General features: G+C 41.0%; 1 protein-coding gene across 1 annotated transcript in view; it reads right to left on the bottom strand.

Moving 5' to 3' along the window:
- The window catches only part of LOC145413230 (multidrug resistance-associated protein 1-like), a 682,216-nt gene that overhangs the window by 102,784 nt on the left and 561,138 nt on the right, over window positions 1–18,294 (bottom strand). The window contains exon 25 of the mRNA XM_080282961.1: window positions 7,514–7,672. Coding sequence (XP_080139087.1) covers window positions 7,514–7,672 — 159 coding nt within the window. The remainder of the gene's footprint in view (window positions 1–7,513; window positions 7,673–18,294) is intronic.

Raw genomic sequence — 18,294 nt, 5'->3', positions numbered from 1 at the left:
CACTGGGAACCCAGGTCATGTAGAGTGAACTGAACGAGGCATTTTCAAAAGTCAATAATGGGGGAACCCAGGGTTTGGGACGTTCGAGCTGCATGACTATGAGACGGTAGGCGGAGAGCGGTACTCTGAGTACCCTTTTGGCAACATCCCTCCCGCAGCAATCCTGGGACTCAGCAAGAGTATTCATATCAATAAAAAGCGCTAGCTAGGTGAACTGGAAAACAGTGATTTATCATAGTTTGTTTACACTCAAAATCTCTCTCTCTCTCTCTCTCTCTCTCTCTCTCTCTCTCTCTCTCTCTCTCTCTCTCTCTCTCTTTCATTTCACGTTTTGCCTTTTTGAGATATTTAGGAGGAAACTTATTCTTTTTTTTTTCTTTGCATCCGCCTGCATCAGTTTCATGAAAATTTTCTTAAGACAATGAACTCATGAATACATGCACCGAGGTACTCACACTCCTGCATCAGTAAATCTCTCTCCACTCAGCTGACCTTGTGCATTGTCAGTCACGTTCCCTCACAACAAAATCACTTTATTCTTATATATACTCACTTTGTGTCCTCACAGATAGCAGACACTCATGATTCTCTGATCTACTGTAAATAGTAAAGATCCCATCCACCACAAGACCACTTATATCAGATTAGAAACTCTCCATCCCTAACCACTCATCACCAGTTAAATTCCCCTTCCCATACCTCCCGTTTCGATCCTTATATAATTTCATCCTTATTAATCTTGAGTAACCTTGGGGACATCACACTTCCTTGCCTCATTCCAGCAATGATATTTCACCATTCATATTTATTCATTTTTATACATGGTCAACTACTATCGTAAACACTTCTGACTGCATACATCAGTTTATTTTCCACATCATGCATGCTCGTATATAAGAACTTCCAAATCCTCCCCCCATTGTCAGTACTATGCTTTTCCCGATTCACAAGAGCCTTGAAGATCTTACAGTCCCTTACACCTGCATTCTCCAGTATCTGATATATCACAGATACCACAACCATCCATTTTCTACCATACCTGGATCCAGACTGTTATCACTCACCAACTTAGTTTTGGTGTATTTTCCGATACTCCTGGCAATATATCTTTCACAGTAAAATTAGCAGACAACTTTATGAAAACTTATGCACTCGATTCAGTCACACTTTGTACAAAAGCACAATCATCCTTCTTTTATTCATCCTACAACATTCTTCTCTGTGGATCACAAAATCCAGTTATGTCTGCTACAGTGTACTCGTGTTACTGAGTTCGGAGATTTTTAAATTAATTCTTGCCATCCCCTGACGATATTATTTCAGTATATGAGACCCATGTGAGTATACGAAGACTTTCCCTAGTTGAATAAAATAGTTTGACTGCAACAGGACTAACTAAAAACGACGTCACCGTATTTAAGCGGTTAATTATTTTTTATCCTCAAATTACTCTATTTTTCACCCCAGCCTTTTTCTAAATTTTCCAACAATGAATCCTTAAGTTTTACACCACTTTCCAAAGTATAGGTTTTCTTGTTTTAAACTGACAGTTCGTTTGATTTCATGAGTTACATTCTTTTTTCATTCAATTTTGTGGCCTCCTTACACACTGCAGTATCTTCCAGTTATATCTGAGTAGACAGGACTTGACCTATCCTAAAGCAACGTAGTCCAACTTATCCAGGCTATGCCCTGCCTGCCCCAGTCTAACAATTTAAGCTTACATATCACAGCCTAGAATGCTTTTATAATATATCGTTGCCATTATAACCAAACTAACTGACATGATTTAACTTGAAGAAATTATATTTGAACTAAATTATTCTAACTGAGCTACGTCAGAACTAACGCACCTACAGTAACCTAACCTAACACCAACCTATACAAACATGGTTACTTTTTCTTGGTCCAACTCAACGTATTTAAATAAGACGTAACCAACTCCTACTCAACCTGATCTGACCCAAAGTAGCCAATTCATATCTGGTCAGATCATCTTAACCTACTAAATCGAATCGAACAAACTCTAACACACATTCCTGGGGGGCAGACTGTAACACCGGTAGAACAAGGCGGTACTCCGAAGATTTTTTTTCCGTAAGGAAGAAGGAACCAAGGGCCAGGAGCCCTCAAATTGTTCCCCCTCAAAAAAAAAAAAAAAAAAAAAAAAAAGATACAGTAACACAAAGCCAAATTCAACATCCGTTCATTTCGAGATGCCCGGACACACTGCGTTTGGAAGACTGGAGATCATAAGCAGTAGGAAACAGACAGAGGAAGACAGTTCCAGAGATGACTTTTGCATTCATGAAGGATTTGGAGTAACGGTTAACTCTTGCATTAGAGTGTTGAACAGAAAAGTGATGATAGTTTGTTGCTACAAGGGGCGCTACATGCCCGCCATAGTGGTGAAGGGATGCAAGCAAGCAGTCCAGAGGACCAGTGACCATTGAAGTAACGACAGAAGAGAGATAAAGGTGCAACAGTGCGGCGGAGAGACAGAGGTTGAAGGGAGCCAGTAAGAGGAGGATAGTTAATTAGACGAAAAGCCCCTGACTCAACCTTTTGAGAAGAACATGTGGAGAGCCTACCCACATGTGAGGGTTGTATACTACACAGGGGCAAATAAAACGGGTGTATAAAGTCAACAACAGTGCAGGGGTAAAGAAGGCATGGGGTCTGCTTAGCACACCTATTCCCTTGGAAACAGGTTTTTACAAGACAGGTAATATGATCTTTCCACGATAAATTCCGAGAGAATCAAACCCCAAGTATGTTTAAAGATGATGCAGGAATGAGTTGGATGTTGTTAAAATGAGAGGGTAATCCTGCAGAAGATTTTGTCAGGTTGATAGATGTAAGAACCGAGTTTTTGATGCAATAAATATAGTAGGGGTACTTTCTCCCCAATCAGAGATGTAAGCCAAGTCAGACATTAGGTGTGCCATAGCCTCATCCCTTGTTTGTTGAGGTAATTGCCGAGATGGGCGCTGGTGGAAGAGAATGGAAAAGTGAACGGTGGAGTCATCAGCGTATGAGTGGATAGGGTTAGCTGTACACAGCTTAAAAGGTCACTGATGAATAAAACGAAGAGAGTTGGTGATAGGACAGAGCCCTGAGGAACACCACTATTGGCAACTCCAGAGGAACAGTGGCCGTCTGCAACAGCAACTATAGAACAACCAGCAGGGAAGCTAGGGAAGAAGGCACAAAAAGAAGTAGAGAAACCGTAAGAGGGCAGTTTGGAAAGTAAAGATTTATGCCATACCCGATCGAAAGCCTTTGATATGTCAAGTGCAATGGCAAAACTTTTGCCAAAATCTCGATAGAAGGATGACCACGAGTCTGAAAGGTAGGTGAGAAGATCGCCAGTGGAGCATCCCTGCGGAACCCATACTGGCGATCAGAAAGAAGGATGTGATAGGAAAGATTCTTTATTTTTATTTATTTTATTTTTTTGAGAATAGACTCAAAAACATTTGAAACACAGGATGTTAAAGCTATTGGGCGAAAGTTAGAGATCTGGGAATGGTCACCCTTCTATGGGACAGGCTGAATGAACACAAATGTCCAGCAAGAAGGAAAGGTACAAGTTGACGGACAACGGCAAAAGAGTTTACCCAGGCAAAGTGTAAATGCAGAAGCATAGTCTTGAGGACAACATGAGGGACCCAAACAGTCCCACATACCTTTTTAGTATTGAGGCCAGTGATGGCAGAAAGTGCATCAATTGAAGAAATTTAATGCCAGCCATGAGGAAGTTAGACGGGGGAAACGATGCGGGAACAGTGTGGGAATCATCTAAGGTGGAATTGGAGGGGAGAGTCTGAGCAAAGAGTTCTGCTTTATCAGTAGAAGAAATAGCTGGAGAACCATCAGAGTGGAAGGATGGTGAGGTAAAGTTGTTAGATTTTTTTTTTTTTTTTTTTTTTTTGGGCAAGGTGCCAGAAGAAGTGGAAGGAATTCGAATTGGAGAGTTCAGAACATTTAGTACTAATTAATGGAAAACTGATGACAAGGAGAGCTGTAGCATCCGTTTAATCAGCCCTCAGGACTACTTTCTGACCATTCCCCTTTGCTGAACTTTTTCAGTGTTTCAGTAACTCAGAGAGTATGCCACCATACTCTCCTATGCAGTTTCTTCTAACTGTAAACATAAAATACATGCAAATTACACACAACACTTCCTATTCCAAAATCAGCAAAAATGTCATCTCAATGCTCAGCCTAGAAGAAGGCATAAAAGCTCCCACCATCCGCTCGTCTCCCGGTGACGGCCAAAAGAGGGGCATGGAACCACTGTCTGACTCACTTCTTGTTAATTTCTGCAATATCTGTGGCCTTTCCTCCAATTTTCTCTCTGCTGATCACCACCTTTCTTCCTCTAAACCTCATCTCTTCCTTATTGAGACGCAGCTGTCCGAGGCAACTGATACGAGTAGTAGACATTTTTCCGTATCCTCCTACCTTCTTTATACTCACTTGCAAGCCAAAGATGGCTATTGTGTATATGAACACGGCAATATATCTTGTTCTCTTGTTCCTGAACATGAATATTCTGAATTCTCTATTCTCTGGCTTCGGTTATCCTGTCATTTTCTGGATAAATATATATGTGCTGTGTACATATCCCCTAATTCTACTGGCCATGAAAAACATTTTACTCTTACTCCTAAGATAGAACACATCCGATAAATTTCTATCATTATCTGTAATCTCCATTCTAGGTGATTTCAATGTTCACCATTACCTTTGCGTTTCTTCTCCTTTCACTAATTCACCCGGTGAACAAGCCTATCTTTTCTACACTTAATGACCTCGAGAAAATGTACAGCACCCTACCAATATCCCTGACCACCTTGGAGAGAGCTCAAAATTAAATGATCTTTTCCCTGTAACTAATCCCTCTGCTTATACTGTTAATCTTTTCTGTCCATTGGGCTCCTTCGATTACAACTTATCACTTTAACCTGTCCTATCACTCAGTAAGGACTGTGGACCCTCCTAAGAATCAGAGGTTGTAGCAATCTGGAGTGCTGATTGGGAGGCCTTTAAGCAGTACTTCTTTGATTTTCCTGGAATGAGTATTGCTTCCATGGCCGAGAGCCATCTGAGTGTGCCTCATGCATTACGGAGGTCATTCTCTTGGGCATGGAAGCATACATTCCTTTCCCTTATCCTGTGACTAATGCAAATGAAAAAACTTGGTATAACGATGCTTGTTCTAATTCTATCCACAGCAAAGAAGCCTTACAAGGTACCAAGACCAACCCACCCCTGAATCTCATCTCTTTTATGTCTCTGCCTGGAACTGTGCTAAGTCTGTCCTTTGCTCTGCTAAAAATAATTTCATTCGTACCAAATGCTCTGAACTTTGACACAAATTCTTCCCGCTAATTCGGGCACCTTGCCAAAAACCATTGTAACAACTTTACTTCATCATCCTTCCCTCCCTTTTTTATTGCTCTGATGGCTCTACAGCTGTTTCTTCTAATAATAAAACAGAACTCTTTGCTCAAACTTTCTCCTCCAACTCCACCTTAGGATTTCTGTACTGTTCCTTCTTCGTTTCCCCATCTGACTTCCTCATTGCTGACAGTACAATTTCTACTGATGTACTTTCTGCCATTATTGACATCAATCCTTACAAGGCATATGGGCCCTGTGGGGCCACTCCTGTGCTCATCAGGAACTGTGCTTTTTTGCTTGCACCCTGCCTAAGTTAACTCTTTCAACTTTGTCTGTCGATTTGTACCTTTCCTTCCTGCTGGAAATTTACACTCATTCAACCTGTCCCAATAAAGGGTGACCATTCCCAGCCGTCTAACTATCGCCCAATTGCTTTAACATCCTGTATTTCCAAAATTTTAAAGTCTATTCTTTAAAGAAAACTTAAAGCATATTTCCTATCACAACCTTCTTTCCAATCACCAGTATGGTTTCCGCCATTGACGCTCTGCTAGCGATTTTCTCACCTTCCTTTCAACTTCTGGTCATCTTCTTTTCTGGAGTTTGGCGAAAACTTTTCTATTGCTCTTGACTTCTCAAAGGCTTTCGATCAAGTATGGCATAAATCTTACTTCCAAGCTACCCACTTACGATTTCTAAACTATCTATGCCTTCATCTCTATATTCCTTTCTGGTCGTTCTGTGGCTGCTGTTGTGTATAGCCACCCTACCTCTCCTAGGGCTATCAATAGAGGCGTTCCTCAGGTTTATGTCCTATCACCAACTCTCTTCCTTTAATTCATAAATGACCTTCTACGCCGTACATCTAACCCCATCCACTCATCCCCTGATGGCTCCACCCGTCACCTTTCCATCTGCTTCCCGTAGCATCAATCTCAGTAGTTACTTCAACAAACAAGGAATGAGGCTATGGCCACCTAATGTATGACTTGGCTCATATCTCTGATTGGGATAAAAGTAATCTTGTTATTAATGCATCAAAACCCCAGTTCTTACATTTTTCATCCAGTCATAATCCACAGGGGTATTCTTTAATTCATTACAATACCCAACTCAAACCTGCATTATTTTTGTACATATTTGGGGTTTCATTCTCTCAGGATTTACCATTCTCTCTTGTAAAATCTGCTTCCAAGAGATTACATGCGCTAAGCCGATTTAGTACCTTCTTTCCCCTTGCAGTTTTTTTACTTTGTAATGGGGGGATATTCGCTTTTGTGTACTTACAACTTTCATGTGCGGACAGGCTCCCCACATACAAATCTTCTCTACAAGATGGGGTCAAAGGCTTTTCGTCTCATGAACTCTCTTCCTCTTACTGGCTCCCATCAACCTCTGTCTCTTTGCCACACTGTTGTTGCTTTATCTCATTTTTCATCGTTACTTCAATGGTCATTGCTTCTCTGAACTGTCTGCCTGCATCTCTCCACCACTAAAGTCGGCGCGAAGCAACGTCTAGCACCAAGCTCTCATCCGTTTTCTGTCCAACTCTCTAATGCAGGAGTTAACCTTTACATTAAGTCCTTAATGCAGGCAACAGGACAACTCTGGAACTGCCTTCCACTGTCTGTATTTTTCTACTGCCTATGACCTCCAGTCTTTTAAACGCAATGTGTCTAGGCATCACCCAATGAATGGATATTGAATTTGGCTCTCTAATATCTTGCTTTTATTTTTTCTTTGAGTAAAGAGTCTTGGGGGCTTCTAGCGTTTGGTTACTTCTTCTCCGTAAAAAAATACCCTAAAATTAATCATCCTAATTTCATGTAGATTGTACTAATACAACCTGAAGTGACCCAGCCTAATTTAACATGCCGTTAAGCAAACTAAATGAACCCCTCCTCATCCGATCAAACATTTTAAATCAAACTCAGCTTAGTCCAAGTAAACCAAACTCAATCTAATTTAGCCCATTAAAACCAGTTTCACTTGAACTTAGTCCAATAATACCCAACTCAGGTACTGTAAGCCAACCAAAACAAACGAAACCCAAGCCATCCTCTCCAAATTTGATTTCAGATAAGGCAATTTGCCCTGGACTGACCTGAGGGATGATGGTGATGCGGCTGCGTAGGTGGTGAAGGCCAACCGAGGCAACATCTCGGTCGTCAAGTATGATGCTTCCCCCTGCCGCCTCAACCACTCGAAAAAGTGCCAGAGTTAGTGACGATTTTCCGGCGCCTGTCCTTCCCACAATGCCGATCTGTGTAGAGTAACAACATCACCATAACTTTCCTTACTAGTACTGTTTTATCATCATTATTGTCCCTGTTATCAATATTGCCACCGTCAGTAGCACTGTCATCATCATCATCAAAACTTTACCGCTAATACAAACTTTACAACCGTTACAATATCATTATTATTTTCATTGTAACCATCCTCATCCTCATCCTCGTCCTCCTCATCACCATCAAAATTACCACAGCTGTCCCTCAACATTCGTGTATTAGGTCTGGTAGTAAGGGCAAATGCACAATTTGTTAATATCGTGTCATTTAAACATCCGAAATGGGAGTCTTGATTCTGTCCTCTCAGTTAAAATCATTTTATTCTTCTTCATTTACCTCAATGAGTCCCACGTACTCTCCAATCGTACATAAGACAGGTACTGTATAGTACCACATACAGCTATGCATTCTCACACAATTTATCCTCCTCTGAGACAGTATACTCGAGAAATCACTATACAACAAGTCTACTTATATTTCAACACAAAATTATATACAATCAGACTATGTTTTTCTCATTCATTCTTTGAAAAAACTTCATTCTTTAGAAATCATTAAGCACAGTCGAATATATGCCCACACATTTTACGCTTCTGTCAGCATCAGACACTGGCTTACAAAGTATATAGGTAGTAAACAAGTATATGTTACATTCTAGAGCATGTCATCATGAACATGAAACTTCCCTACTGAGTTTCTCAGGGCGTCGTTATTTCATTTTCACTTTTCATACTGTACGCATGAGATTCCTACGCCCCACCCACCCACAAACAGTGTACCACATACAAATGGCATTACCATAACAGCCACACACCATCTCAGAGACACTACTTGCACACTGAAACAAGACTACCTCAAAAAACTTAAGGCATGGCTCAAGGACAACACACTGATGATCACTCCAACCAAATCCACCACAGCACTCATAACCATAAACAATCATGAGCACAGGTGTTCCTCTAATATCTCACTTAACTATGTACACTAGCTCCAGAAAGTAACGGTGCACTGTGGGTCCGATACCATCCGGAATGATTCAACCATGTGGCAGTGACAGATCGTTAATACCTATATATAGCATAACGTTTATGGCCATTCCTTACACACTATGAAGGACACAAGTGGTATCTGATAATGTCTTCATATATCGTCTGGGATGCATGCGTGTGTTAGAACAGAACAGCATTTCTCAGTATTCATTGTCCAGTGTGTCATAATATTTAACATATAGTCTGCACCGATACTCCCTGGAGCTAGTGTACCTTTGCCATACACCCCCTCCACTAATATCCTCTGAGTAACTTATGACATCGCAAACAAGAGGTGGTGCACCCCAGATTCAACTCATTCAGGGCAATTACAGAGACAGCCTTTGAGCAACAGAATGAAAAAGCCTCCCTTCTCTGTAAGAAATATCGTAGATCAGTGATGTTCTATAGCTGCCCTTTGCGTGGGCCATTATCCTATCCAACACCCACTGGAAAAGCATGCAGACAATCTAAATGAAAGCTCCATCCACCATCACATGCTAAACCAAACCTACTCCCACAGCTCACTTAAACATTGAAGTTAAAATCCTCCCAGTTAGAGAATACCTGAACATGAGAGGCACACATTTCCACGTTGCAGCCTATGCTAACACACAACACTCCTGTTATTTATGATAGGGCCACACAACACAATACGACACATAAACAATCACTACATAAACAATACCAGATTCTCTTCAACAAAGTCCCATCTCCAGACACTCTAAAGCTTAAATAACGAACAGCTACAAACCAATTTCACGTGCAAGGCAATACAAGACCTTGATCGATCACTTAACTAAGCACTCCCTCCTGGCATTCACTCATGAGGGGTATCCTTAAATATAGCTGTTTGAATTCCCCTAGCTAGGCGTAGATCAAGACAACACCCCGCCCTCCTCAGCAGTCAGCTTGGATATGGGTTGATTAGAATTAAAGATGACATGTACCCCACTTGTGCCACACATAGGTCCATACCACATAACACACATTAAGGAGCACTGCACACCATTATACTCAGACACGCTGCAGGTGTAGGGATCCTATTTGAAGACCCCCATTGGGATAATTGCTTCCCTGGAGTCGACGGGTCTGCTAGGCCAGACATAACTGGGGTTGAGCAACAACTTAACACTCTTAACATTCTTAACAAACACTTTTTGCTCTGGAATAAATTCTTTGCAGGATCTAACATATCACATAACATTTCCTGTTCCTACCACATGCTTTCTGCATGTACTCTGTGTTCTATATGCAACTTTGTATCCAGTCTAAGCACACACTGTCAAACACCCTGCTCAGATACGCGGTGTGCTGGCAATGTAAATGAACATGTTCTGATACCCAGGTAACTGTTTGCTCTCACCCTTCTGGTGTCTTCCTGTGATTGTTACACAAGACTCAACGAATGTGATGATAGCTTGACCCTAATGGATATTTTGATAATGCCATCAATACTATAATTGTTACATATGTCATGTGAATGCTCAGACCTGACAGAATCAGTCAGAGGCCACATCATCTAATATACTATAGCACTAGCTGTGTGTGTGTGTGTGTGTGTGTGTGTGTGTGTGTGTATTCTGGGCAGCCGAAACTACACATTCAAATCGCAGCAGAATAGTCACAAAAATCACTAAAAATTAGCTGATGTGAAAAAACTTGGTCCCATTACGATTGAAAAACTTTTACTATATTTAATAGGCGGTCACATTTTGACCAAAAAACGCCGCTCCCGGCACCCGGCATAGGATCTCCGTAGAATTTTTTGCCCATAGGTACACCTAAAATAAACTAAAGTAGCACGAGAGCCCTCCACAGGACAAAATGTGAGGCACGAGCACTTGTCTTTATCATCATTATCATGACCATTGTCACCACTCATTAGAGCTATCGGCAAAGTCGTCATGAATATTAGAACCACCATCTCCATCATAATAATCACACCGTATTTCAGCATCCCTTGCTATACTTGGAGTGGGAAAGAGTCCAACTCTCCAAAGGGTGAAGAGACAGGCAAGTTTAAGAAACTGTTAAATGTGCCCATTCAGAAAGATTACATGTCCACAACTCCAGCTTAGTTATTCCTTATATAATGTTCTGTCCCGCTTGACAGTTCACAAAGAATTACTTTACAAATACCTGCATGACATTACCTAGAGAAAACAACGGGAATCATACTCACTTCAAACTGAAACAAGGAGTATCCACAAAGTGCAACACAAACCTCCTTCAATCGGTCCAAGGCAGAAATTTTGGCCTTGCCTTGGGAACTTGAACTCTGACCAATTGTTTTCGAACTCGATTTTCTTCATCCTTGTTTGACGCCTAACCCTTCCACAAAGTTTGGTCCACACTGGATCAAGAACGTTTACGTGGCACCTTGACCTCTCCAAACAGGCCCATAATATCTCTTTATCTTTGGCTGACCATTAAGCTTTTCCAGTAAGTTTAACCCAAATGAAACCTAAAACTAAATTAAGGGTTGAAATAACTGTTCTTGCCCTATGACCTTTACTTCGACGTATAATTCTCAAAATAACCATAACACCAAGTGTAACTAAATCGGCTGAAAACTGGTTTAGTTATATTTGTACGTACTGTAATCTATGATTTATGATTATTAAAATCTGATATGTAATATCTTATTTCTATTATTTCATTTATCATTATTCACTGTTTCCATTCAATAGTTTTTTTTTTTTTCATGGTATAGGTAACAGAGTCAGAGGCAAACACAAAAAAACAAATCATGCACATAATTACCTCACGCTATGCATGTGGTTGTATTGTAATGGGGTGTATAAAAGCCCGTGTTGCCTAGAGACAAAGCGGGGATCCTCTCTTTGGCCCAGTGGTAACGTGCGTGCGTATTAAGAGCGAGGACCCAGGATCGAGTCCCAGCCAGACCAGTGATTAATTTGTTAAGTTTCAGGTTGGGCCAATACATTGGTTGGCAGCGGTGTGGGATGAGAGGCGGGGTTTAGAGGGCCATGATGTTGTTGACAGTATCTTTAACCTTACATCCCAGGGGTGAGCTGTTTGTGTGGTTAGCGGGCTCCCCCAAATGGTGGCCTCCAGTGTGCTACGCTATCACGTGTGTTTGAAACTGACCAAATTAATCACCAAGGGAAGAAAAGAGTGATGTAATGGGGTATATAAACGCCCGCGTTGCCTAGAGGCAAAGTGGGAATCCTCTCTTTGGCTCAGTGGTGATGAGCGCGCGTATTAAGTGCAAGGGCTCAGGATTGAATCCCGGCCAGACCAGTGATTAATTTGTTAAGTTTCAGGTTTACTGTACGCTCAGCTTTGGTATCTAATGAATTAAGAATTTCTGTCCAGACTTAGGTAACATTGCACTATTGCCTAAATGCTCCACCAGAATTCAGGTTAACACTATCGTTGCTACATACAGTCATCAGGCACTCAACGCTCCATAGTCCCTTTATTCCTTCATGTTAACCGTTTCCTCAAGCTATATTATATGCTGGTGTGCTTTTAATGCACGATTACATTCTTCTGAGAGTGCTCCGTCCCTGCTGTTTCTTTCAAATCTGCTGTATTTTTGTTCCATTTTTTTTTTCTTTTTTGGTGTAATGTGTATGCTTTTGTTACCGCACTGGACCTCATTTACCTTAGTTCCCCCTTCCATGGTCCCATTGGATGGTATATGGTTAATTTATGAGTGCTTGGAGAGTAAAATATTTTTTGTTTTTCCGGTGCAAACACTTAATTCTCTCTTTCTGCTTCAGTTTCATCATTTTCCTTCCGACTCCTCTTCCTCTGCACTCCAATCCTCTGTATGTGTAGGGTTTGTTGTGTTTCCTCCTTATTTTAGGATATATATCTCCCTTTCTATCTTTGTCAGTCTTCCTTGGGGTTCGCTGTCCTCATGTGCTCCTCTTGCTTTTGCCTGAGTTATGCGTACTGCAGGGATTATATTCATTTTCAATATATATATATATATATATATATATATATATATATATATATATATATATATATATATATATATTGGGGGGGGCGGGATAATTTTACTTCTTTTGGCAGGTTATGGTATTTCTATGTGGTCTGTTATTTGTCACTATTATTATTATTATTATTATTATTATTATTATTAATTATCTACTGTAACCATCATCATCATCATCATCATCATCAGCAGCAGCAGCAGCAGCAGCAGCGGCGGCGGCGGCGGCGGCGCCGGTGGCCTGAGTCAGTCCCCTCCTATTCCATCTTTAACCACTCTGAACTATTGACTGTTTGCCTGTATCATCCATACCCAACGAATCTGTGAATTTCATCTGGCCATCTCGTCCTCTGACTGCACTTTCCTTTCACTCTATCCCTGGGCTACCATTAGGTTACCCTGGCCGTCCATCTCTTATCTGTCCTACGAAGGATGTTACCTGGCCCCATCCATTTTTTTTTTTTTCACTGTAGTGATTATATTCTCTACTTCTTCATTTCCGTTTTTCGTGAAAATCACATTTTATCTGTCCATGTGACCCCTGCCATAATCATTCCTCTTCCTCTCTTAGCACTCCTAAGTTTACGTTCCAAGGATTTTATTAATCTTCACGCATTGGATCCAATAATTAGAACAAGACTGACACAACGATATTCATAGTGGTAATTGCTTATCTTTCATGTAGTTACATAGTTTGTCCAAAGCTCTCCATCCCATTCCTGTTCTGCGTTTGAATTCATTGTCCAGGGCTGGGTCTGCCTGAGCTGCCTGCACTGGGTGCAGTATACACATTCCTGAACAATCTCCTATTTTTACTGGACGGGTACAAATGCGCCCGTTAAACATAATCATCATCTTCATATTCATTTTCAAGCATACCTCCAGAATCTCCCTGTTAAAGTCAATCCATCCATCCATCATCCAATCCTACATTGCCCTGTGAGGAGCGTAGGAGCCCGGGGCTAGGCAGTTGGTCCAGAATTTGAGATGAGAGTGACCAGCCTTACTCATCTCTGAGGGGCATTACATGAGCAATCAACCCCAACCACCCTTTGGATATAAACCTTCACCGGCTCAATCCGATTGGAGCGCAACAATTACCCACTAAACCACCAGCCGCCAAAATTTGGTTATATGGTTATCACCCAGCGTAGTAAATCGTTTCCTGGTGTACAGGAAACCATTTGTTTGTCAGTGTAGAGTCGCCCACAGGCAGAAGGAAGAGGAAAGAATGAAGGAAAGAAAGACAGAAGAGGGACTGTAAAGTCACCCGTAGGCAAAAGGATAAGGAAAGAATGAAGGAATGAAAGACAGAAGAGGATGGAAGGAAAGAAGGTTGGAGGAGAGGAAAGACCAGACACCCGAGAGCAGCACTACATCGAGTGAGTGGATGGTGAGCGCCCCCACCTATCACAACACCTATCATTTTTTTTGTATCCTCCCTTCCCCAATTCACTGAAAAGTACTATGTCGCCTGCAAATCTAAGAGTGTTAAATCGCTCCCCATTCACGTAAATTCCTTTGTCATCCCAGTCGAAATTTCTGGAAACGTTCCTTAGGCGCGCAGTGAATAATTTGTGTGAAATTGTCTCCTTGCCTAACAACTTTCTTTATATGAGTTTTCTGGCTGTCCTAAAGGAGTTTACATTGCTGTGATATCTCTGTGTATTATCTTATAGTACTTTAACATAATTTTATTTTACACCTTGTCCTCGAATTGTTCTCACCACTCCAGCTATGTCACTTGAAAAAAATGATTTCTCATAATAAATGTTGTGCAAAAAGGTTTCTTATACCGAAGTCTTCACAATCATCTGGTTAATAACCTGAATATGGTCTGCTGTAGAGTAACCAGTTTGAAATCCTGATTGTTCTCTTGGCTGGTTTGAATCTAATGTTGGACTAATTTGATGTGTTAGGACTTTTATAAAAAACGCTGTAGACAAGTAGAAGACTAATTGGACGGTAGCTCTTTAGGTCACTGATGTCACTTTGTGAAGCAGAATAACTGTTGCCTTTTCCAATGATCGGGTGCTGCACTGGCTTCTAAACATTTTACAGATAACTTTGACAGTTCATTTGATGCAAGTCACCTATGTCCTTAATAAGATCACCAGTAACAGCATAATCACCTACTGCCTTATTTCACTCCTTGTCTCCTAGGGCGTTCCTTACTTCATCCACTGTTACGAAGATGAATGTGTCTACCGTTCCTCTCTTCTGACCTAACTCTTCGACCACGGTACTGCTGCTTTGAAGCTTGTATAAAATTCTTCTGCTACCTTGACTACTTCGTTTTTGTTGTTCATTACTCCTTCATTAGAGACTCACACAGCAAGCATTTGGTTTCTTCCTGTTTCTAGCCTGAGCTTAGTTGCTTTCAAGCTTTCTTCATACCCTAAATTTTATTCATTTCTGTTCATGTTCAACTTTCGGAAAACTTAATTTTTCGTCTTGCTGGTGCATTTCTTAGTTCGGCTGCTTCGATGTGTTCTCTCCATGTCCTTACAATCATGTTTCTTCTTCTCTTTTGAGGTTCCTTTGTACTCCTTAAGAGCTTGCTGCTGTTGTTTTGTAGTTTCTTCCATTTTACCTCTAGGGCTGCTTCGTTTACTCTTCTCGTGAAGTTTTCGTTCTTTTGTTCTGTGTCGATATTTATTTCATTCATTAACTGGAAGTATTTACTCAGAATCGGTAAGCTAAAAACTGTTGCCTTCTTCTTCACACCTAAAAGGTTTGGCTGCTTCCTGTCGATTACCTCTCACTTCTGAAATAAAGTACTACTTGACTTCTCTGCATTCTGTGGCCACATTCTACAGTTACTTTGTTCAGTGTAATTTCATTTTCCACTGTAATGGGAAGTTGTTTGTAAGCAGTAATGTATTTCTTTTTTCACTTTCAAGTCCCACCCATGCACACTTCCTACTTTATTTCTTTTGAAAAACGTGCTCCTTAGACTAACATTTCACCTCTCGAATTCCGAATACCCATTGCAAAATGCCTTACTGTAGTCTCACTTATCCTTGTCTTGCCAACCTTACCATTAAAGATCCCATAACATAAGCATACTGCGTTTTATGCTATTCGTTGCTTCCTCTACATCTTCGTAATTTTGTTTTATTTTTTCATAATCAGAAGCTGATGTTGGTGTAAAGAATTCGGTTAATTTCCTCACTTATATCCTGTGCCGTTTAATCATTAGGCCTGCTACCCCCTCATTTACACTAAAGAATTCTTCAGCTTTGCCACTCAAGTATCTATTAGCCAGAAATCCTAAACCATGTGCCTTTTTTTCTTGTTCGCCTCTGTTTCACAGTATGTGACCACCAGACTATTCTGTGAATGTCTCACCTGGTCTTCTGACCACGCTAGGCCCTGTTATATCCTAATTTACATTTCCAGTTCTCCAAATGGAATAGCTAGCTTCACTTGCAGCAGTTTGGAAGTCCCAAGACTGATCCTACAAAGGCGGCTAGATTTCCTCCCTAAGAGGATCTTAGTACCCCTTGCTTTGGAGCAAGTATGACCCCGCCACGGCCAGCTACTCATTTGCTACACGGTATTAAGGTTCATAAGGTTGGTAGAACTAGTCACAGTGGTTTAAAAAGGAGGTTTGATGCGGTACCTCTCAAAGGTGTCTCAAGCAATTACCATGAATCGAACATTTTTGGTCTGATCCCTAACAGCGAAGCTCCATAGGATGGCTGCACGTGACTGGTACGACTCCAATGATCAATAGGATGCTCAAGCTTCTTCACGACGGCAAAGGGGTGTTCCTTCGAAGATTATCCAATGTAATATAATATTTTTTAACTCCTTCCTTTCGCTTTGACGGGGGATGATGATGAACTGTATTTATGCTTTACACTCACATCATTCTATCCCTCCAAGATACCACCTGAGTTCGTTCCTGTTATGTAGCCAGTACAGGCTGCTAGTTACCGGTTCTGTCTGACTGGGGTCCGTTAGAAAGTCCTATGGCCTCTAATGATCCATCCTTCTTGACAGACTGGCATCCAATTAAGCACTGGTTACAAATCATGTCCAACACGAGGCTTTTTTTCCCTGGAATGTCACTTCATTGACTAGGAAACTATATTCAGGTTACCTTGAGTGGCATCCAGTTGAGATGCGAGCCATGGGGATAAGTTCACTTTATTATTAACTTGTTGCTGGCCCATATCTGACGTAGTGACTCAGGATGCTTCTCAGGTCCTGCTGGCCCATTTGGCTGGGACACCTAAAGTGGCATTCTAAGCTAATACCAATCAGTGCTTCAGGGTCAGTTGAGAATATTTTACCGGATATACTGGCTCTCTCTCCCGTACAGACACAGGCACAAGTATCTTCCTTTCTTTATCTGATGTGCTGTAAAGGGAAACCTGGTGGATTATTTTGCACACACTGCTATACCTACTTCTGGGCAGTTGATATGTGTGAGTAGATACTGGCTTCGAATTTACATGAAACACCACGGTTGTCGAGTCGAAAAGTAGGAACTGAAATACGACTCATATGTGCATCATCCTGGCTGTATTTACATTGCAAATACACAAGTGCCTCATCTCTGTCCAAGATCTTGGGACAAATACCTTTAGGAGGCAAAAGGCCACGCAGGCAATGAGAAGTGCCATGTGAGCATATAGAAATGATCTGGATAAAAATAAATGGTTCATTATCCGTCCATGTTTATAGCTCTGTCTGTGTGTGATGTATCACAACACTGGAAGGAACAACAGCTGTATGAGAAAAAAAAATTAGTACATCAATCAGCCATCAACAAACTTATACAAATCAGCGGTAAATTCAGTTCGTAGTCCTCCAATCTTATTCTGTATTTTTCTGTTTTCAGGATGGCAAATGACCCTTTCTTGCTGAAAAGGCCCCCCCCCCCCCCTGTTATTATCATCACGATCCTTAAGCCCTGCTTACGATTGTTTCTTTCCGACGTAATGGAGGAAGCTTACTCAAAGGTACTCAGATGTGGATTTCGTGTCCCATTCCCCACTGGAGGTTAGGTTGGATTAGATTAGGTGAAATTATTAGGTATTGTTAAATTAAGCTAGGTTAGCTTTAGCAAAAACTGTTAGGTTAGGACAGTAGCTTCCGAATTACGCTGACGAATCAAACAAGAATGGTCACAGAGGAACATAGCTAAAATCAACGATGGAACAGATTTAACACGAAACATTTATTTACCACCCCAGAAATAACCAGAAACATATAACAGACTTTCAGGAAGAACCGATTTGGTAAGGAGCGCCTATTGCTTAAAGTAGAGCGTATGTTTACCAAATTGGGCAATGCAAAGAAGGTAATGGTACCAGAGAGAGAGAGAGAGAGAGAGAGAGAGAGAGAGAGAGAGAGAGAGAGAGAGAGAACATCTTTGCAAACTAAATCTCACATCTACCATACTTTGGATTGCAATGGCCTTTTTAGTATGATAAATATGGAACCCTCTATGTATGAACATAGTAAATTAATCGCCCATTTACCCGATGCTGCATTATCCGAGAAATTGTAGAAAATCTTGCTGAATTAAAGGATTATCAGTTTCTAATGCATTAACTGACAGTACGCATGAAAACCAAAATTT

The sequence above is a fragment of the Coenobita brevimanus genome, chromosome 95 (assembly GCF_032717465.1).
Source record: "Coenobita brevimanus isolate Jiangsu-jjx chromosome 95, ASM3271746v2, whole genome shotgun sequence".
Classification (NCBI taxonomy): Eukaryota; Metazoa; Arthropoda; class Malacostraca; order Decapoda; family Coenobitidae; genus Coenobita; species Coenobita brevimanus.
The sequence above is the reverse complement of the archived record's forward strand: the minus strand, read 5'-3'. Positions and strand labels throughout refer to the sequence as shown.